This window comes from Macrotis lagotis, chromosome X (assembly GCF_037893015.1).
Source record: "Macrotis lagotis isolate mMagLag1 chromosome X, bilby.v1.9.chrom.fasta, whole genome shotgun sequence".
Lineage (NCBI taxonomy): Eukaryota > Metazoa > Chordata > Mammalia > Peramelemorphia > Peramelidae > Macrotis > Macrotis lagotis.
Window position 1 is genome coordinate 612,215,615 of NC_133666.1, and position 23,827 is coordinate 612,239,441.

Consider the following 23,827-nt stretch of genomic DNA (forward strand, 5'->3'; position numbering starts at 1 on the left):
GGCTCTACATTATTTCCATGGTATACACTGATCCAAATTGAGTATGATGAGAAAGAAATCATATCCTTAAGGAAGAAACATAAAGTATAAGAGACAACAAGATCAGACAATAAGTTTTTTTTTCCCTAAATTTAAGGTAATAGTCCTTGGTCTTTGTTCAAACTCCACAATTGTTTCTCTGGATACAGATGGTATTCTCCATTGCAGACAGCCCCAAATTGTCCCTGATTGTTGCACTGATGGAATGATCAAGTCCATCAAGTTGATCATTGCCCCCATGTTGCTGTTAGGGTGTATAGTGTTTTTTTGTTTCTTACTCAGCATCAGTTCATGCAAATCCCTCCAGACTTGGAGGGAGTTATTTTGATAGAATAGAATTTGATAGAATGATCAGGTAAGAAAGTAGATTGTAAGACGTTAAGAAGAAAGTAAGGAAAGAAATTGGAGGCATTTCTTAAAGATGACCTCCTTAAAGAATTTAGTCAAAAAGGGCAGAAGAGATATTTAGATGGGAAAGAAGGATCAAGTGAGGGTTTTTTGAGGCTTCTGGAGACAAGAGTATATTTGTATATAGCAGTGAAGGAGTCAGTAGACAAAAAAGAGATTAAAGTTAAGTGAAAAAGTGCAAATGACAGAAGGGGCAATCTGTTGGAGAAAATGAGATTGAATGATTGTGCAAGTAGAGGACAGGCCTTGATAAGGAGTAAGGCCTCTTCTTTAAGTGAGATAGGGATGAAGGAGGAGATAGTTGTAGAAGGCTTCTGAATCATATGAGATGAAGAAAATTAAGATAAAAACAAGGCAAAAATACCTCAATTTTTCCCCTCTAAAATATGAGGCAAGGCTTACAGTTTAGAGAGAGAGTATGGGGGAGAAAAAAAAAGATGCATAAAAGTTGCTCTGAATAATGTGATAAATTGATAAGGAAGGTTTAGAAAGATTGCCTATCAGCAATGAGGACCCAGTAGAGGTTATGAAACATAAATTTGTAGTGGATCCAGTGAGAACAATTATGCAATTTTCTCCAACTTTATTCAGCGGTACATATGTAGGTGTAAAGGCTGAAGGTGGTGGAAGTCATTCAAGGCTGAGGCACGGTGGGATTCAGTTGGCAATATGATAAGCAAGACTCAAGAAAAGAGACTAGAATTGAAATGGTTCACCAAAGGATCAAAATGAGGGACAGAGGAGAGATTGAAAATGAGATAGCCTAGGCAAAAACTGAAAAGTCAAGGGATTAGCAAAAAGTAGGTAAAGGAAGGCAAAGGAAGAGATGGAAAGACAATAGGTTTATGGTCAGATAAAGGTATTTCAGACTTCTTAAACATGGAGATATGTATTAGTCAGTGATGGCAGATCACAAGTATGATCATCTTTGGGGTGATTAAAGTGTTATAGTAGGTCATGGCTAAATGAATAAATTGAGGAACTGAGCCATTTGAAAATCTGAAGGAGAATAATAAATCCCCTAGCATAAGGGTCGGATTTGAATAGGAGAAAAAAATTGTGAGGCATGTACTGAACTTCAAGAGGAAATAATAGAGATACCATTCAGAATAATTACCAAAAGTCTAATATACCTTGAAAATAACCTAAATATACAACAGTATAAATAAATGTTTGGATTTATAGAAGGGAACCAGTTCTATAACTTTTAAATGTGCCTTGGATGTAATAAAAAAAAACTTTAAAAAAATATACTCACTCACATAATACACAAATAAATGTAAAATTGGATGCTGTATAATTTATAATCAAGATTAGTCCCACAACAAGGAAAAAAGACAACTTTCTCCTTTTCAGAAATATGTAACTATAGAAGGGTTACATGACTTATACTGTGATACTAAGATCATGCATTAATTTTGCAGAATTATTTTTTAAAAGTTTATTTATTCTTTCTTATGAGAGATAATTAGTTGTAAGAGAATACATCCAATTTTCAAAGTGATAAAAGGACAAAAGAAAAATCTCTAAAATAGAAAATAAAAATAGATAAAACAAGCTTTTCACTATTCAAGGATATACATATGTTTGATAAGGTTCAAAATTCTCTTTCTTGAGCTATAAATAAGAAGAAAGTCCCTATTTATATCAAAATATTTATAGTATTTTGGGGGCGTTTTCTGATAAAAATAATTTGGAAACAAGGTAGATTTTCATCAATTAGTAATGGTGAAACAAATTGTGGCACATAAATGTAATCGAATATTACTATGCACTAAGAAATTAGGTAAATGATCAACTCAGAGAAGCATGAAAATACACAGAAACACACACACACACACACACATATATAAATCTATGATATTGAATAAAATAAAACTAAGGGAACAATATACACTGTAACTATAATATAAATGGAAAGAATTCCCCCAAATCAAAAGTAAATGTAACAAAATTATAATGATCAAGCAGGACATGAAGAGACAAAAGAAGACATCCCCAGCGATGTTACAATATTACAACAGATATTACTCATTGTACTTGTTTTTAGACTTTTTCAATGTATCTTTGTGCTTAATTTTTCCCTCTTAGAAAATACAATGTGCTATACAAGATTGCTCTCAAGGAGGGGAAGGAGAATACTGGTGATAACTATTTAGATGTAAGGTAAAAACTATTAATAAAAAAAAAAGAATCAAATCTTCGCTACTAGGATCAAGATGACATGGTCACTTTCTTATGAGATTTCCTTACTTTTAACTAACTAGTTCCTCTTTGTTTCACAAAATTCAGCCTAAAGTAGCAGTTCCCTTCATTACTTCCTCTTCTTCGAAAAACAAAACTATCAGGGCGGCTAGGTGGCATAGTGGATAGAGCACCAGCCCTGGAGTCAGGAGTACCTGAATTCAAATCTGGCCTCAGACACTTAATATTGACTTCGCTGTGTGGCCTTGGGCAAGCCACTTAACCCCATTGCCTTGCAAAATCCTAAAAAAAAAAAAAACAAAACCCACTATCACAGATCTGGATTGAAAAAGACCTTACTGGGGCAGCTAAGTGGCACAGTGGATAAAGCACCAGCTCTAGAGTCTGCAGGACCTGAATTCAAAACTGATCTCAGACACTTAATAATTGCCTAGCTGTGTGACCTTGGGCAAGTCATTTAACACTAAAATCCAAACAGCAAAAAAAAAATGAAAGAATGAAAGAAAGACAGACAGAAAGAAAAAAAGACAAATCACTTAATAACATTGTCTTGCAAAAACCTAAACAGCAAAAAAAAAAAAAAATGAAAGAAAGACCGTACCAAACATCCAGTCTAGACTATATCTGACTAAAAACCTTTCTATTTTATTGATAAGTGAAGTGAAAGAAAACCTACAACCTCCTTATAGTAATTCATTCCATTTTAATTAGTTCTAATCATTAGAAAACACAGGTGATTCAATAGTAATAGGCCTAGAGTCAGGAAGCACTGAGTTCAAATGCCACCTCAAGACACTTACTAGCTAAGTGACCCTGAGCAAGTCACTTGACCTTTGTCTGCCCAAGCTTTGTCAACTGTAAAATAAGGATTATAATAATATCATCGACTTCCCAGGGTCATCGTAAGTATCAGATAGGATAATATTTGAAGTACTGAGTGGACTGCTTGGCACATAGTAGGCACTTTCTAATAATTTCCTTTTTCTTATTTTCTTCAGCTTGTAGCCTTTGCTCTTAGTTTTGCTCTCTGGGTTCAAGACATAAGTATAATTTTATCCCAATATTTCCAAAAGTAATCTGACTAGTACAGAATTCAATTGAAAGTACTTCATTAGATAGATAAAACTATGACTTTGTATTCTTATCAATTCTTAATATACATATTCCATTATTATAATATTCAAATATTCTATTAGAAAATGGGGGAATTTCACCCAGGCATTCTTTGCAACACCTCTGTCCTACAAGACCTATGAAATGAATTTCTTTGCCCTAAGAAAGAATCTACAACAAGTAAAATTCTATGAACTATTCCACCAACTATTCACTACTTCTGTACCAATTTTATAGCAGAATAACAGTCTTCAAAATGAATTCTAAGTTTTTGTTGAGGATTAGATATACCTTCTAGGTTCCCCTGGAAGTATTATTCATTCACATGGGAAACAGAAGATAGTAAAAAGAATAAATGAGTTATGATGACACTTGACAGGGCATCCACCACATTACAAGATAACCACCTAAGAAGCCAGCAAATGCTCCGATTAACCATGTAAATTTCTGCCACCAAATCAGAAAGATTTCTCTCTGAGAAGACTCCTCACATCCAGCCTCAGACACTATGGGTGTGATCCTGGCAAGTCATTTAACCTCTATTTCAGTTTTCTCAACAATAACATGGGGATAATAACAGCATTAACTCACAAGGTTATGGTTATTATGAAAAGAGCAAAAATTTGTTAAAAAGGGATTAATACTACGAGAAAAAGTTACTTTTCTCTGAATTTAAAAACTAATTCTTATGTTAGGACCAAGGGTTTTTCCCCCCATTTTAAAATTCCTCATCTAGAAATGAGAATTCTTTTTCTCCTTTTACAGGCAAGGAGACTGAGATTTAAAGAGATTTGCCAAGGGGTAACATAGTGCTTGTCATAGTTGTGATTTGAAGCCTAGGGGTTCTGACTTCTTCCTTTCTGCTTTACCCAATGTATGCTGTGAGAAATTCTTGTACTAATCCCAGAATGAGATTTACTACTGAGGGATATGTATGATCCAATTCATGCACCGAAAGACTCTCATTGTAATATAGGCCACCTTCTCACTTTAATATTCATTTCCTTCTCTAAGCATTAAACAATCAGAGTTGATTGCCACTCTGGGAAATACCTAAACTTTTATGAGTCTACCATCATGGGGTAACTTCAGTCTAAGAGAAAGATAGCAACATGATGCCTCTTTCATTAATAAACATGCTAGCCTTATTAAAAGAATTATTAAATTGCCCAGGAACTGTCTCTTGAATGTTTTAAAATGCCATAGCACAGTACATGGCATATGGTAAGCACTATAAAAATGTTTAATTCCCCCTTTCCCTTTTCAGATGAATAAACATCACCAGTAAGTAGAGGTTTCCCCCCTTTCTACAACTATAATTATCATTCAATAAAGAACTGAGAGAAATGCTTCATCTGGGGCGCTTTGATGTATTTTCCAAAAAAAAAAATCTCAGGATTCTTATTTTCAGGACTCATCCTATTCAATTTGTAGTGAGGAACAATCAAGCTTTTTTTCCATGTTTATTGACATAGTCATTTGTTAAGAGAGACATTCAAAAAGCAAAACGATTTATTTTGTTTTGACATTTTTTCCAAAGCAAAAAGTAAAAAAGACCTTCCTCTCTTTTAAAGTTAAATATAAAAGTATAGACCCAATAAGGTTGGTTTTTAGATTTTATGCAACAGTTTTTTATATAAATATACCATTCATAACCTAGAGTTTCAATAGGGAAGAGTTAAATATATAATATTAAAGGAGACGTATAGCAGTATTTATTGTCTGCTATGTATCAGACCTTGTGCTAAGTACTGAGGATACAAAGAAAGATGAAAGACAGACCCTGCCCTCAAGGTGCTCACAGTCTAATGGGGGAGACAACAAGTAAAGCACTCTATAAAAACAAGTCAAATATAAGATAAATTATAGATAATCAACTGAGGAGAGAAACAAGCATTAAGGGGGATTCAGGGAGGATTGGACCTGGGACTTAAACAAAGCTAGGAGTTGAGTGAAGATGGAGAGTATTTCAGGCATAGAGAACAGACCATAAAAATGTTCAGTCTAGCATCAGTATGCCTTGTTTGAGGAATAGCCAGATCAGAGTCAATGGATTACATAACATTTTGTAGAGACTAAGGTTTAAGAAGATTGGAAAGGTAGGAAGACATCAGATTATGAAAAGCTTTAAAAGTCAAAATGAGGTCTTTGTATTCAATACTAGAGGTAATAGGAAGCCATTGGAAACTACTGACCCAGTGGGACCTTAGGCTGACCTGTAGTGGTGAGAGTCTAGGCAAGGAGATCAACCTGTCAATTCTTGCAGTAGTTCAGGTATGAGGTGATTAGGACCTTCACCAGGGTGGTTACAGCATCAGAGGAAAGAAGTGGGGTATATATTAGAACTGTTACTAGGGTAAAAATAAAAGGAAATGACAACAGTTTGGATATGAGAGTAAGAATTCAGGGATTAAAGAGAGGTTGTGAGCCCAGTCACTAGTAATCACCTTTAAGATAAGGTCAGAGATATGAAAATTTTCCTGATGTAATTAAAAACAAAGGAAATTAAAACCATTTTGGCTTTCCTGTTATAATTTTAGTCTTATCACATGAAAATCATGATTACAGAATTATGAAATGAATTGTTTTACCCACAAATTGGGTAAAAATACTAATGAAAATAAACAGTATAATGGAGATATCAATTATTACCTTTATGTTTAACTTTTTAAACAGATAAGGCTTTGTTTTTTCAATAATCAAAATATTCTACTGTATATACCATTAAAATATTTGTTAATTTCAAAATCACTAAGCTTACTATTTTGAAGCAGTATCAATGAAACTTATATATGTATATGTATGTATATATGTATATATGTTTTCCTAGATGGCCAAGAAATATTTCACACATAAATGATAGTTGTGAAAAATACAAACATCAAATTAATCATTATCTCACAGCACAAAGCTTTTACCCACAATAGACCATATAGTCTGTTTATTTCAACAAGATATTCTATGCTTTATTGAAAGCAGGGGTGGGGAACCTTTTTTCTGCCAAGGGTCATTTGTATACTTGTAATATTATTCACAGCTCATACAAAATTATCAACTTAAAAACTCATCTATTATATTTGGTCAACCATTTAATTATCATCTATAAAAATCTCCTAGATGCATTCAATTTCAATTCCTACCTGTGGTTGCTTTGTCAGTGCCAGATCAAATGATTTCACAGGTCTTATGAGACCCATGTTCCCTGCTCCTGACCTAAAGAGTAGAGACTGAAAAGGAGTAGAGGATATAAAGAACCTGACAGTCTAGGAGCAACAGTTATGATCAAAAAAGCAGGTTTATGAGATCTAAATGAAGAACAGGATGATCGGATACCATTCTCCCCCTGATAAGTTTCTGTTAGTCTATGGTGTTAGTACAGTGTCTGAACAAATTTCATGGTCTTTCCTTCATCTTCAAAATTAATTGTATAAATACATAAGTACACTAATTTAAAGTCTTTCTTTTCTTTCTATATACTAAGTGAGGCTGCCTGAGATAAATACCTGACCTTGAAGTTATGAAGACCTGGGTTCAAGGTACTCAATGGTCTAAGCTAGTGGTGTCAAACTCTAATGGAAAGGGGATCTCACAGAGTGATTGTTGATGTTGCCGAAAACAAATATAATTTTTTTTCTGCTTTTCTCTCTTAAATAACAAATTTGACTCTCTCCACAGTATCAACAGTCACTGGATGGCACCAACATCCTGGAGGAGGAAGATTCTCATGCAAGGTAGAAATCTTTAATATAATTGATAAGGTAACACTTTCAATGGACATTCTGATTACAAGTTCCTCCAAGCTCTTCTACATCCCAAGGACAGTTTTTTCAGCTTCATATTCTGGATAATGGAATTAGATAAGAATCCCTCTCCAAAACTCCATTTTGGGGTCTGGTTTTCTAGCTAGGGTCCCACATATACATGTATAATCAGCAAGATAAGAAAAATTTAATAAACCATGTATGCTGATCTAATTCTGTTTGTTCTTTTTTGAAGGCAAACTCTGGAGGCTAACTTGTCCCTCATCAAGGCAAACTCTAGAAGTTAACACCATGTTTTAACCCTAATTCTTTATTAAAGCCAAACTTATGGAGTTTGACATGACTTTTTAAACAAACCATTTATTAACATTTTATATAATTTATGGTAATTTATTTCTCATTTTAATCTGGCTAAGGACTGTGCTTCAGGACTCCTGTGTGTTTGCTTGAGCTACAAAGTGGCAGGTTAAGCATCAACCTGCACTGGAAGCGGAAATTTCCTCATCTGTAATTTCCCTACATAAATGCAATGATAAAACTTGTCCCTATCCCCTTTTCCTTTTTTATAGAATAAAAGAGGAAAAGTTTATCAATAACTTTGTTAGGGTAATACATAATTTAATGTCTTATTTTTCTTTTAAAAATGCTAGAAAGTGGGGCAGCTAGGTGGCGCAGTAGATAGAGCACCGGCTCTGGAGTCAGGAGTACCTGAGTTCAAATCCGGCCTCAGACACTTAATGATTACTTAGCTGTGTGGCCTTGGGCAAGCCACTTAACCCCATTGCCTTGCAAAAACTAAAAAAAAAAATGCTAGAAAGTAGAAGGAAAAATTTTACAATTATTGTTTCTAATAAAGATCTCATTTCTCAAATATATAGAGAATGGAGTCAAATTTATAAGAATACAAGTTTTTCTTTAATTCATAAATGATGAAAAGATATGAACAGGCAGTTTTTAGATGAAAATATTAAAGCTATCTATAATCATAAAAGCCTCTAAATCACTATTAATTAAAGAAATGCAATTAAAACAATACTGAAGTACTACCTCACACCTAAAAGACTGCCTAATATGACCAAAAAGGAAAATGATAAATGTTGGATAAGATTTGGAAAAATTGGGAACACTAATGAATTCTTGATGGAGTTATGAAACTGATCCAACCATTTGAAGAGCAATAACAGAACTATGTCCAAAGGCATACTGTGCATACCCTTTGATCCAACAATACCACTTCTAGGTCTATGCTATCCCAAAGATATAATAAAAAAGGGAAAAGGATCCACAAGTACAAAAATATTTACAGTAACCTCGTTTTGTGGTGTCAAAGCACTGGAAATTGAGGCAATGATCATAAATTGAGGAATGGTTGAACAAGCTGTATTATATGAACGCAATGGAGTATTTTTGTGCTATAAGAAATGATGAATAGGCAGATTTCAGAAAAACATGGAAAGATTTACATGAACTGAAGTGAGTGAAGTGAGAACTAGGAAAACATTTTACACAGTAACAACAACATAGTAAGTTCATCAATTATGATAAACTAAGAAGCAATATAGTGATCCAAGTCAATTCCAAAAGACTCTTGATGGAAAATGCTATATATATATATATATATTCAGAGAAAGAACCAAAGGAGACTGAATGCAGACTGAAATATATCATTTTCACTTTCTTGGGTGTTTTTTTCTCCCCCCTTGTCTTTATTGTTTTTTCCTTTCACCACATGATTAATATGGATATATATCTAACATGATTTTATCTGTAATCTATATCAGATTGTTTGCCATCTTGGGTGGAGGAGAGGAAAAGGAGGGAGAAATATTTGGAACTCAATCTTATTAAAAAATAAATGTTGATATTATCTTTACATGTAATTGGGAAAATGCTATTTGTACTTTTTAAATGCTATACAATAAATCTTTGCCCTATATGAGTTACAATAAATGTAGCACATAATTTTAACATTTGCTTTGCAATATTTGTCACTTTAAAATGATTTTGTTTTGATTTTGGTGGCATTACATTCAGTTGATTGGTTGGAAAATTTCACTTACCCTTACATCAGTGGCATCTCCATGCCTGATAATACTGGCCCATGTGGTTGGCTCACTACTATTTTCAAAATAATGAAAGACTTTTAATACTCGCTCCATTGCCCCAGGTGAACGCTCCATTCCAGTACTGAGGTGTGTCTTTGTACTTGAACTTGGGGCATGATTCAAGTTTGGGTCAAGATAAGCAGCTGCCATGGTTTTGCTAGATGCTAGGTATCTGTCATATTCTGCAGAAAGGAAAATAAAAAAAATACAATAAATTAATGTTTTCATTTTCTGTTTTTTTTTTTACTATAATAAAAAAGTCAGAAGTTATCAATAGTATTGGGCAAGGCAATAGAAATTAACTTTTTGAAAAATTTCCAAAGTGGGGAAGTTAGGGGGCACAGTGAATAGAGTACTGGCCCAGGAGTCAGGAGGACCCGAGTTCCGACACTTAAAATTACCTAGCTGTGTGACCTTGGGCAATAACCTCATTTGTAAAAAAACAAAAAGAATTTTTTTAAAAATTAAAATTTCCAAAGGAAATTGCTATAAGCAAAATCTTTCATCTAAATGGATAAATGATCTTTTAAAAGGAAATAGATTTTTAAAGGAAATAGGAATGACTGGCTCTTGACCATGGGTGGAATGTCCTTAATATGAATGCTAACAATAATTTGCCGAAAATCATACATATACAATCAAAAGGATTTTAGATTCAAAGTGGCAATGGAGGTAAAAGAAAACTTACATAACTCTAACCTTGGATACTTTAAAGAGCAATCCTGTTTCAGTAATCAGACTGGCAATAATAAGTTTACCCAAAAAGAAAGGAGTTAAGAGATTAAAATCCATGGCAAGAAATGTGTATAACACAATTATACAAAGTACAGGTAAAAAAAAAAGATAAGAAGATAAGGTGAAGATCCTTATGCAAAGAGGAAGGAAATGGACTAAGATTCACAAAGAATTACTGTGATGGAACCCATAAGTAAAATATGGCTTTGAATATAATTTATTCAAAATGAACAGAACATCTAAAAATAAGATTTAAGAAAGGTGAAAAGAAGGAATAGAATTGTATTAGTTCAGAACCCTTTAAAATTTTTATGCAGTCTACCTTTCAGGCTTAGCGGAATATTATTCTTCATTATATCTTCTAAGTTGTAACCAAATTTGTCTATTTGCTGTTCATCTCTCCCATTCATGTTTTTGACTAGGCCTAATCACAATCTTACCCAAAGCCCAAACTGAATTACTCCCTCAGTCTCCTTTGCTCCCATTAAGTACTATGATTAGGAACACTAAAAATTTATGTTATATGATTTCAAATGGGCCTTATTCTAGCAAGGTAAACTTTTTTTAAACTCCCCAATAAATGATCTGCTATCCCATGCTCCAGTAACATCTACTGTAAACCTTTTCTTCTTTCCTCATGCTTTTCAGAAATCCACTCTCTTAGCTGAAGCCTTCACTCTGAAAGCTAACCCATTCTCCTTTTCTCCTCAAATCATTAAGCTCAGATGTTTTTCCCATACTATCCCTTCCTTTATCAGTCTCATATAAAGAAGTGGGTACTTTCTCCAAGCCAGCTCCTCTATACATATGCACTTTTGTTCCTATCCCTTTTAAACTTCTCTAGCAGATTTTCCCCATTATCATTCCTATGGTCTTTCCCAATTGTTTTTCCATCAACTGACCCCTTCCCAAACATATCATTGTCTCCCTAAATCTTAAAATATGATATGATAACCCTCGATACTTGTGGTTCTTTATTACTCATTTTATTACTCATTCCCTTAGTTAAACATGATCAGAAAAGTGGCTTGCCCAAGGACACACAGCTAGGTAATTATTAAGTGTCTGAGGTCGGATTTGAACTCAGGTACTCCTGACTCCAGGGCCGGTGCTCTATCCACTGCGCCACCTAGCCTCCCCGAAATAATAACTCTTCTTAACCTAAGGAAATGATCTTGATGTGTCATCTCTGCCATCAGTGTCCTAATCCCTGGATAACACAGTCTATAATTGTGTCTATATTCTTTTCCCTTTGGAAAAGACCAGACAAAGATTAATCACAGCTGACTCAGACATCAAGAACCCCAGATTATTTATTGAACAATTCAGTATCAAAGTAGAAATCAAGGGGTAGCAATAACTGGACTATATTGTTAAGTTTAGATAGACTACAGAACATTCTTTTCCATTACATGCCATATGTTCATAAGCTTAATGATAAGCTCAACTATGGCAATGTGGATCTGAAGCCCACAGTAAATATAAATATTCAAAAGTAAATTGGATGCCATATTTTTAGGGTCTTATTATTCAAATCTACAACTGGCAAATATAGATACTAGTCAGATTTAAAAGAAGGAAAGTCTATATAACCTCTAAGGAATCTCCCAACTCTAATATTCAATTACCAATAAAGTTGTTTCCAATTATAATATTCTCACAAAATAAAAAAAAAAATCATATCTTTTTTCTACTCCAGTCTCAGACAGTTATTAGCTGGGTGAGCCTGAGCAAGTCATTTAGCCCTCTGCCTCAGTTTGTTCATCTATAAAATGAGCAGATGAAGGAAATGACAAACCACTCTAGTATCTTTTGCCCAAAAAAACTCCAACAGGGAACATCAAGAGTAGGATATAGCTGAACACCACTATACAACAACAAAATCTTTCTTCTACATATAGTAACTTTTGGTCTTTCTGTATCTGCTCAAGCTATAAGAAGACAATTTTCACTAAACTAATTCTTTAAAAAAACAAACAATTCATTCTTTCTATTACAGTAATGTGACAGCAACTCCAAGGCTTTAAAAGCTTTCAATGCCTCCTCACTGCAGACCAATAAATTCCAAAGCCCCACTGTTTGATTTCCATAGTCTGGCTACAATATACCTATTCAGGCTGTTCTCAATTATATAACTTCTCACCAAACCTAAACTCACACTAAACTGAATGCTTACTTGTACCTTCTCCAAACATTATGTTTTAGCTCACAATATTATTCAATCAGAAAATGTCGGGGTAGGGGTGGGGGTTAAGCCCTTAGAAATTACAATATTCCAAGTACCTCTTTTAAATATGGAAATTGAACCCAAAGGCAAGGTGTTTTGCTCAAGACTCAAGTTAATGAAACAGGATAGGAATCCAGATCTTCTGGTGTAAAATTAAGAGCTCATTTTTACTTCATTGGATTGTTTATACCGGGGATGATTTTCAGGCCCCTCATTTTCTGGCTATTAAAATTCTTGAAGCCAGGGCTTAAATGCAACTTACTTCATTTAAGTATCCTCTGACCTTCCACACCTTGCCACCATGTCCTGAAAGCCCTAAACTGGTCAGATTTGCCTACACTTCATTTTACTGCACATGGTTCTTATGCTATCATGAATGTATGCTCATATATATTACAATGTAAAGACTTTTTCTATATTTCATCTCTATGTTAATCTTTATTTTTATCTGCCTATTAATCTTTGAATCTCCCACAGTACCTATCCACAGAACAAAGCATAGAGTAGACATTTTGCAAATATTTGTTGAATGAAATAAGTTTCCACCTACTCAGTGATTATTTAACTCTAAATCACTTAGAGAAAAATAGCAACACACACCTTTGATTACATAATCAGATGAGTATTTCTCTTTTATCACTGGACATGGGCAGAATAAAATAACATTGAGTTGCTGTTCTTATTTTGCTACTTTTATGTTATTCTATCTATGTTCCAATATTTTAAAAGAATATGGCTTAAATTTATCTTTGTGAATCTCTTCTCCAATAAACTATGCAAAGAATAACCATCCCTGAGTAGAATAATTTTAAAAACTAGTTAAGATAATACCATAAAGCTATAGTTTTGACTGAGTGAACAATGAAAAAGCAAGTCACATTTCTTAAGGGTATGTAATCTTCAAGCAATTTGGGCATCAGCATATATAAATAATAGACAAGATCATGACATTAAATCAAAATGATCGTAACATTAAATCAAATCTAATGTAAATAAATACTGTCATAGTAATTTCAACATAAAACATACATATATTTACACACACACACACACACACACACATATATGTATATGTCCAAATAAACATTTACAAGAAAAATAAAGATGTCAAGGGAAGCTAACAATTTTATCTACCACATTTCAAGCACAGAAACAAAAACTAATTCTTCTATCATGTCATAATGACGAAACATGTAATTTGTGGGGTACTATCTAACCATTTCCAGGGACAGCAGGTGGTAATCAATTTAAAAGCCTTCAGCTGTAGAGAACATCCTTACAAACTACAATATAGCTCATTACTATCCACACCTGTTTATCAAAATTTTTAAAAAGCACAGCCCAAAATAACCCATTCAAATTCAGAGAACCATAGATGATAGCTTACTCCCACCTGCATTAAAATACAAGCTTGAAAACCTTATATCAGTGTAGGTTTTAACAAAGCCTTATAATGAAAGACTTCACTTAAAGTTTCAATAGGCAACCAGAAATCCAACAGCTTTTAATTAGTATTTGTTAAAATATGTAAATGAAGTAAGGGCTAAAAGAATACAAATACTGATGGAAAATGAGGAAGAATAAGAACACACAGGAACTCTTCCCGCCCCCCCCCCCCCAGGAATATTGAGGATTTTTCTGCCTAACTATGGCTTAATGACTCCAATGTCTACCCCGGAAGGCAGGATCACCTCTTTTCCGGCAACAGTTTCTGGTAACCATCAAACACGGGGGCCATATTCTACCTTGCTTGGCATTTTATTTTTTTAAATCTTCTGAGATGCAGGTTGTCAGTGGGGTAGCTAAGCTTAGTCAAGTACAATTTTCATGACTGCCACACCAAGAAATGGCATTTCCAAACTTAAACTCTCTCAAAAACTCATTTCAGCAGCAACCTACTCCATAGGAGTTCTGTGGATATTTTGATTTTTGTGAAACTCTTCTCTCTAATCTGGCCTGTTCTCCTAAAATGGTTTACCTGGTCTCCTAAGATGGTTTACCTATCTCCTAACTGCAGCCATAGCTGTCTGTCCTGGACCATCTTCTATTTTCTCTATATACTCACTCACTTGATGATTTCATTAGTTCCCAAGCATCAAATCATTCTCAAATTCATACATTCAGTTCTTTCCTGAGCTCTCATCTCACATACAGAACAAATGCCTGTTAGATGTTTCAAACTGTATATTCTATAGGCACCTCAAACTAAACTTTACAAAAATTAAAGTAACTTTCTTTTAAGTCTTCTCCCTCCACCCCAACATTTTTGTTAAAAGATCATGGTTTCAGTCACTCAAGTTCACAACCTTGGCATTACCTTGGAACTCTCACTCCATATATCCAATCAATTGTCAAATCGTTTAATTTACCCCTCCATAATGGTCTCTTTTAACTATTCATATGGCCACAACTCCCTAATTCAAGCCCTTAGTGATGTGGAGAATTATGAATGTAGCTTTAAGGCTGTTAAAAATCTTGTTAATTGTGGAAGATTGTTTGCTCCTGAGATGTAAACTGCCCTTCACTGTTGATTGCAACTTGTCTCCCCTTGACCCTGTTTGTACTTCTTGACCTTGGCCATAGATGCTGGCATGACAGGAAAAGACATGTTGAATTTGGGGATTGAGCACTGTGTGACAGGAAGGACTGGTACGTAGCTTGCTATTGGAAGATACCTGGTTCCAGCTGCAAGACCACTCCCCAAGGGTCACCCTTTGACCAACCTAAAAGGAAGCCCTGGCCTTCTGGGTTCTTCCTCTTCTTGTTGATTCTATCTTCTGATCCTGCAGGATGTCTACATCTCTCTTTCCTTCCTGGGTTATATATGCTCCCATGCTAGGCCCTAATGGTTCACCATGGACCCCAATGGCATATGGCCAGGGCTGTTTTGCTGTCTCTCTCTCTCCTCTGTCTCTCTCCCCCCAAACTTCACCTAATCTATTCTTAAACTAGTTACTGCTTTTCTGAGTTTTAACCTCTATATTTGTGATAATTTGCTATAATAAAATCCTGAGCAATTTTACCATCCCAGAGAGCATGCAAATTCTTTTGATTTTCAGTGGCCCCCAAATTCCCATGCTTATCTGGTAACCCCAAAAATTCCAACAGCAACATTAGCACCTAGGGATGTCAGGGACCAGTGAAAATAAACAAAAATATTTTTATTAAGAATCAAATCATAGAATAACTATATGGGAAATTTTGTTTTTATTTTGAGGGAATAGAGATAAAGAAAACAAAGGTAAACATTTAAGAAAATTCTAAGATAATGGAGTTTTTAAAGCATATACAATAGTTCATAAAAAGAATTGAATAAGGAAATATTTTGACAATTTTTATTTAACTATTAGAAAGGTTCAGTTACATCTTTATATAATCAGCTGTATCAGATAATATGCTCCTTCCAAATTAATTCAAACACTAAAGTATGATAGGAAGAAAATATTCCCTATTGTACTTTTCTGAATGCTTTCTATTTTTTAATTTTTTTTTGTGACACAACTGGGGATAAGTGACTTGCATAAGATCACACAGCTACTTAAATTTGACTTCAGGTCCTCCTGACTCCAGAGCCTGTGCTCTGTCCATTGAGCCACCTAGCTGCACCTGGTTTCTAGAGATTTCAATAAAAGACATTGTGGCCACACAATTATTATAAAGATACTGTAAGTTTGTTTGTAGTTTAGTTTATGTTTCTTCTGTGGAAAAAAAGTTGAGATTATACATCACTTTTCAACCTTATTATTCAATATGAATAGAAAGCACTTCAGTACACGTGTGTCTATAGTACTCCAATACACCTCAAATTTCATTAATGTATTTCCTAAAGAGGTGAAGTTGCAACTTACCTCTATCTGGCTATCTTGTATGACTCTCATTTACATGCTCCATAAATTCACAAAAAGGAATCGAACTGATAAGCCTGATGTTTTTCTTAGTTTCTCTTAACATCATAATACCAATGGAGTATGTCAAATATCCCATGCTATTTATGTGAACAGGCAATCTTCTTCTATTGTGAAATTCTCTGATAAGCTTTGCATAATAATTATATAATCCCTTCTCTGAAATGTGTAGAAGCCTACTGAAATACTTCTCCATATCTCTTTGGGTGACACTCTACTTTAATTATTCAGAGACCATTTGTGTCCCATGAACTTCAGCTAGTATAATCAGAAGAGCACAGGTGGTTTTTTAAAAGAAAGATGAACACTAACTTCAAGATAAATCAGGAGTCATTTAAAGAGCTCTTCAAACTCCTTGCCCATTATCTACAGACCACTGAAATATGGAAAAGATTGTTTTGCCATCAAGTTCAGGAGAGCCTATCATGAAGAGCACTATTCTTGGTGAAAAGCAAAGCAAATGGAAATAAATCTGCCCCTGAAGATCTTTAGAGTTATCTCCAAAAATAGACTCATAATTCCCACCCTCAAATCCATCCCTCAGTAAAACTTTTGTGCTTCTGTGTGCCAAAATCCCTTTTTGTTCACCCAAATTTGTTACCTAGTAGTAATCCCTGATTTTTCCTTCACCCTCACTCCTAAAATTCAATCAGTTATCAAGTCTTGTTGGTTCTAGACACTGATAAGACATTTATCTAACTAAAACCCTTATTAAATCAGGTCCAATTTAATGAAATGATTTCCTAGTTAGGCTCCTTGATTCCCTTCTTTCCACTTTCCATACTGCTATAATTGATATTACCAAAACACAGCTATGATCATGCCATTCAAAAATCTTCATTGACTCCTGATTGCCTGTAATGTAAAATAAAAGAAAAATCCTTGGTCTAGCATTTAAAGCTTTCCAAAAAGCTAATTTCCATCAAGTATCTGATAAACCCTAAAATCCAAAACAAATGGGGCAAGAACTCATAAATTGGCAAAAACTGTGGAAAAACTACAAAATCAATAATTTTGATGGCATAAAATTTAAAAGTTTATGCAGAAGCAAACTCAGCTAAAATTAGAAGAAGATGGGAGGAAATTTTGCAGCATGTTCCTCTGATAAAAATCTCATTTTTAAGACAAATAGGGAATTAATTCATAATAGAAACTATTAACCATGATAGTCAAAGAATATGAATAGACAGTTTTTGGAGGAAAATATACAAGTTATTAACAATTTAAAAATGCTCAAAATCACAAATACATTATATTGGCAAAGGTCACAAAAAATTGAAAAATGTTAATGGTTCTAAGGGGAAACAGTTTTATATAAATGAACTGCTGGTGAAACAGAACTAGTCTAGCCATTCAGGAAAGCAATTTGAAACTATTCCAAAAATAAATTTTATTGTACATACTCTTTAATCTAGTTATGCCAATATGAGGTTTTCTCCTCCAAAGGGACAAAAGAAAAAGGGAAAGAATACAAATAAACAAAAATATGCAAAGCAACTCATTTCAGGGTGGTAAAGAATTGGAAACTGAAAGAGTATCCATCAGCTGAAGAATGGCTAAATAACTTATAGCATATGGATATGATAGAATACCATTGTGTTTTCAAAATGATCCAGGGGATGTTTCAAAGAAACCTGATAAGTCTAGTACAAACAAGTTCAATGAGAAGTGAGAACCAGGAGAATAATTTATATAATAGGAATATGATTTAAAAAAAAAAACACCTTTGAAAGGCTTATTAGGAGCTCTGATCAACACAATTAGCTATCAGGAGAACAATTATACAATAGCAATATGGTTTTTTTTGGGGGGGGTTAGATTTTTGCAAGACAAATGGGGTTAAGTGGCTTGCCCAAGGCCACACAACTACATAATTATTAAGCGTCTAAGACCAGATTTGAACCCAGGTACTCCTGACTCCAGGGCCAGTGCTTTATCCACTGCACCACCTAGCTGCCCCCAATAGCAATATGGTTTAAAAAAAAATCAAAACACACCTCTGAAAGGCATTAGCAGAGAAGGTAGCTTATGAATGGTCCAAAGATTTTCAACATTCCCCACCCCCCCCCCCCGCAAAAAAAAAAAACTTACTGGACTTTGCGTATCTTTGACAATGATGGAGCCAATGACACCGCAGCCACCACCACCACTGCTACTACTAGTTTTAATACTCCAAGGAGATGAAATTAAGAGCGAAAGGGCCTAAATGTAAAAATATTTATAACACTCTTTTTGTGGTAGCAAAAATAAAGGACTTCTCCATCAATTGGGGAATGACTGAATGAACTAGGATAGAATGGAACAGATTAAGTGGTTATATAGAACTACTTAAGCTCCAGGCACTTTTTACAAGTATGTCATTTGAGTCTCTAAATATCCTTCAAGGTAGGTACCCCCATTTTACAAAGAAGTAAACTGAGGCAGATAAAAGTAAAGTGATTTACCTAGGGTGACACAGGCAACACGTGTTAGAATTTAAATTTGCACTCAGGCTTTCCTGATTTCCAGTCCAGTGCTCAATCCACTGGGCCACCAGCTGCTTTTCTCTCACCCAAGGCTGTTGCTTTGCTGCTCCACAAAGATCCCATTACAGCTCCTTCTATGTCATTTCTCAGGCCATTTTCTATTTTCCCAAGAGAACACTCTTATCTCTTCTATCTCTCAGGATATCTAGCTCTCTTCAATGCTCACATCAAATGTTTCCTCTTTGCCAAAGTTTTCAAAAATCTCCTGACTCCACTCAAAATCACTATTTGTATATGTGTGTGTGTATCACCTATTTACTCATCTGTAAAGATGTGTAAATCTTCTACTTGCATCCACATGTCAGCCACGCTGCCTTATCACAATTGGTCCTTAATAAATGCTTGTTGTTTAGATGCCAGGAAGAAAGGTCTAAGGAGTCAGATAAAAATATATTCTGGTAGGATACTTGGGAAAGTGGAGTTTCTGACTGACTTTTTCTGGAGTATTCTTTTATTTTTGTTTTGTTTTTTTTTTTTTTTGGTTTTTTTTTGTTTTGTTTTTAGGTTTTTGCAAGGCAAAAGGATTAAGTGACTTGCCCAAGGTCACACAGCTAGGTAATTATTAAGTGTCTGAGGCCAGATTTGAACCCAGATACTCCTGACTCCAAGGCCGGTGCCTCTATCCACTGCACCACCTAGCTGCCCCTGGAGTATTCTTTTAAACTGATGGCATTATTTTCATTTTCCCCAAACTTGATGTTGTACAGTATTTTATTTGTATATCATTTTATCACAAAGTGGCAGTTTTTTACTCAAAGAACACTAGATTTAGAGCCACAAGACACTACAGCCCTGTAACTCTGGGCAAAGCCACAACCTCTTAGCCTTACCTTCCAAGGTTAGGGTAAGAAAGTCATTAAACCTATTAAAGAAAGGTCAACTTCTATTGAAATTATGGTTGAGCATGTTATAGAAAACTATTATAAACTAAGAAATGGTGAGACAGCTTCAGAGAAAACTAGGAAGACTTATATGAATAAGAAAATAAGGAGAACAGTATGGTATGACAGTGCTCATATCAGTATAGCTAGGTGCCCAAGAGTTTTCAGGTCCCACAGTGATTTTCCTAAGTACAGTTTCACCCAATAAACTCCAGTGGCTCCTAGGAATCTAATAGCAAAAATAGAGAGACCCACAATAAAAGAAAAAATATTACAAACATTCATTAGGAAGAAATTCAAGTATCAAAGAGCCACAATCAGTATCACACAAGACCTGAAACCTCCTACTAAAAATGATAAAAAAATTGTATACCATATTCTAAAAGGCAAAAGATTTAATTTTATAACCAGGAATACTATACCCCAAAGGCTAAGCAAATACAAAAAAGGTAAAAATAATCCTTTATTAAAAGAGAAAATATTTAAAAATCTGTTTTATTTTAGTTTAGCATTCATGATGAAAATACTAGAATAAGGACTGAAATACAAAAAAGAGTCAAAAGAAATTTAGAAAGGTACATTTATTTGAACAATTGGGTTACATAATTATACAGGGTCAACATTCTGAGAATCTTGATCTCTTCAAAGGATATCAAGGGAATAAAATTTTTTTCAAAAAGATCAGGGATGGATTGTTTCTATTCTGAGGATTTTAAGTGGGGAAATGGAAGGACGAATAAAAGAAATACAATAATGAAGAAAGGAGGGAAAGGGAAAGGAGAAATCTGCTATTTCTCATAATTCTGGAAAGTGAGAAGAAAAGTATATAAACATGAAGGAAGGAGTGGGGAATTTCTGTGAATCAGGTAAAAGAGATCAGATAAACTATTCTTACTTGAAATGGTTACAGAAGGTTTGAAGATACATACACAATTTAGTGTATAAATACATCAATATAGATGGGTAGGGAAAATTATATAGTTATATATAAAAAGAAATATAGACAGTATTATGTTCCCTTATAACTTCCTCTGAGGATGGAAGTCAGAGCAAAACAAACTTCCTGAGTATAAAGGGTAAAAGAAAAATACATGAAAAGAAGAATCTGGAAACTAAAAAATGTCTATCAATTATTTAATGGCTGAACAAATTATTCCATGGAATGGAATACTAGTATGCTGTAAGAAACAATGGGGGGGGCTAGGTGGCGTAGTGGATAGAGCACCAGCCTTGGAATCAGAAGTACCTGGGTTTAAATCCGGTCTCAGACACTTAATAATTACCTAGCTGTGTGGCCTTGGGCAAGCCACTTAAACCCATTTGCCTTGCAAAAACGAAGGAAGGAAGGAAGGAAGGGACAATTTCAGAGAAATCTGGTTAGACTTTATGAAATGATACAGATTGGAGTGAACACAACCAACAGAATAATTTATACAATAACAATACCATTAAGACTAACAACTTTGAAATAATTATGAATCAATTCAATGATCAATCTTGATTCCAGAGGACTGATGATGAGACATGCACCCCACTTCCAGACAGAGATATAATGCATTCAGGATGTAGGATGAGATATATATTCTTTTAATATGGTCAATGAAATAATTTTTTCCTTGCCTGTGCATATCTTGCAAAAGATTTGGTTTTCATTTTCCTTCCCTCCATTCCCATAATGAAGGATTGAAGGAACAAAAGAAAAAAAAAGAATATAGATTTTGGTTAATTCTTTGAAATTCATTTCAAAATAAATAAGTGAAATGCATGAGATCAGAATGCCAAAGGAATCACAGACAAGCAGTTTTGAAATTACTGTTTAGAACTTACTATATTCTTTGAAGCAAGTAGTATGAAATAGAGATTTGTATACAATCCTCTTTTTGTTTTCCATGATGTATATGAAATTGCTCTCCTAAAATATTTTAAATAGTATTTTTTTTATTTCCAATTACATATAAAGATGGTTTTTAACATTCATTTTGGTAAGATTTTGAGTTTATTCCCTCCCTATTCCCCTCCCCAAGACAAGAAGCAATGTGATATAGGAAATGCATGCTCAATCATGTTAAGCATGTGTCCAAATTGATCATGTTGTGAAAGAATCAGAAAAGAAAAACCCTAAGGAAAAAAAAAAAAGTTAAAAGCAAAAATAGTATGCTTCAATCTGGATTAAGACTCCATAGTTCTTTCTCTTTTCCTCCACTTAATAAAAAAAAAATCATCTATATTTTTCCCTCCTTACCTTCCCCTCCCAGTTCTAAAGCTAATTATTCTTCACCTATCTACTTCATTTTTTTATTAAAGATTTTATTTATTTTGAGTTTTACAATTTTCCCCCCAATCTTACTTCCCTCCCCCTACCCACCCCCCCACAGAAAGCAATTTGTCAGTCTCTAAAAGACTTTTTAAAAAGGCTATTTTGGTTGTCACAAGGCTTATGTTGGATAGAAAGCAAGATCCCATACAGATTCAGATATTTATGTGATTCAGTTCATTACCCTGCAAAAAATTTCTTAAGCAATTATTGCTGACTTTTAAACTACCTTTTTTTCTGGGCTCAGTTGGTTCTCCTTGAACCCATCCTATTCTTTGAGCTCATATTAAGAACTCCTTTCAGGTAGTTCTTAACACTACCCTGGTTACTTCCATGAGAAATTTTCCTTAGGAAGATAGAAGAAAGGTGATACCATCAACATGTTCCTGTTTTCAGGCTATATATCAGACTCTGTCCTCTCTACAAAATGATTCATCAGTAATTTACTTCATAGAGCAAACTACCCTTCTACATGTAATTCCACTTTACTTAAAGTCATCTTATAACTTTTCAAAGAAATTAATTGCTCAAAGTGAAAGACATGCTTATGCCAATATGAGAAATGCTGATGCTATCATGTAGGGTCTCAAACAAGAGGTACCAGGGAAGTGAAAATAAGAGACAGGAAATGAAAATAAGCATTCTTATGCCAGAATTTGAGTAGAAATCTGAAAAAAACTATCCATGTGATTTCAAACTAGGAACAATCTATATTCAATTTCTATATATCTTTCCTTTTTACCCTTTTCTCATAATGTAAAAATTGTCTGGTAGTCTACCTAATAACATAAACTTTCAATTCAAAAACATGTACAAAATAGTAATCTCAAAATAAAATATTCTTAATGTACTTCTGTCATTTTAAGGTATATGATTCTTGTCAAAGATAACATTATTTGTGATTTTCTTTTTTTTTTTGGCCCACAAGTGACTATAAAATCTGTTAAGTCACTCAACAATTAAGGAGAACTACAACATACATCAGTGTGTACTGAATTAAGAAGTAGGCATGACAAAAAAATCACAATCACACTGAACATATGTCAAAATTTTCTAGAATATTATTTTGTTGATTTAGAAACCCCAAATAGAATCAACAAAACAAATGAAACAATAGTATTTTTAAAAAGTAATTAACAAAATCCAAGAAAATGAAAGAAATGTAATTCCCATTCAAAATAATGTGTGTGGGGGAAGGGTGTAGGAGCCATTCTGCTGAGGCAAACTCAAGAGTTAAATAAACCTCGCTACAAAACATTCTTTAAAGAAATAAAGGAGGACAAATAAATAGGGAAACTCACTACATAGAGTTGGATTGTATTCATACCGTAAAAAATGACAGTACCTAAATTGTTTTATGTAATTTGTGCTATAATAATCAAACAACTAAAGGAATATTTTATGGCACCATGAAAACAACAATAACAAAAATTCATTTGGAGAAACAAGGGTCAACAGCAGGAAAAAATTTCAGACTTCAAAGTATCTGGTAAAGCAATAATCATCAAAAATATTTACTACTGGTTAAAAAATAAAAAGGTAGATCAGATGAATAGGCTAAATAAAGATAAATTATAAGTAGTTGAATCCAAAAATATAAGGATATAAG

The 23,827-nt window shown here is 34.1% G+C and overlaps 1 protein-coding gene across 7 annotated transcripts in view; it reads right to left on the minus strand.

Moving 5' to 3' along the window:
• PTK2 (protein tyrosine kinase 2) overlaps positions 1-23,827 on the minus strand; it is a 420,621-nt gene that overhangs the window by 260,198 nt on the left and 136,596 nt on the right. For all 7 annotated transcript variants that reach the window (XM_074202744.1, XM_074202735.1, XM_074202741.1 and 4 more), the window contains one exon: positions 9,587-9,813. In XM_074202744.1, coding sequence (XP_074058845.1) covers positions 9,587-9,813 — 227 coding nt within the window. The remainder of the gene's footprint in view (positions 1-9,586; positions 9,814-23,827) is intronic.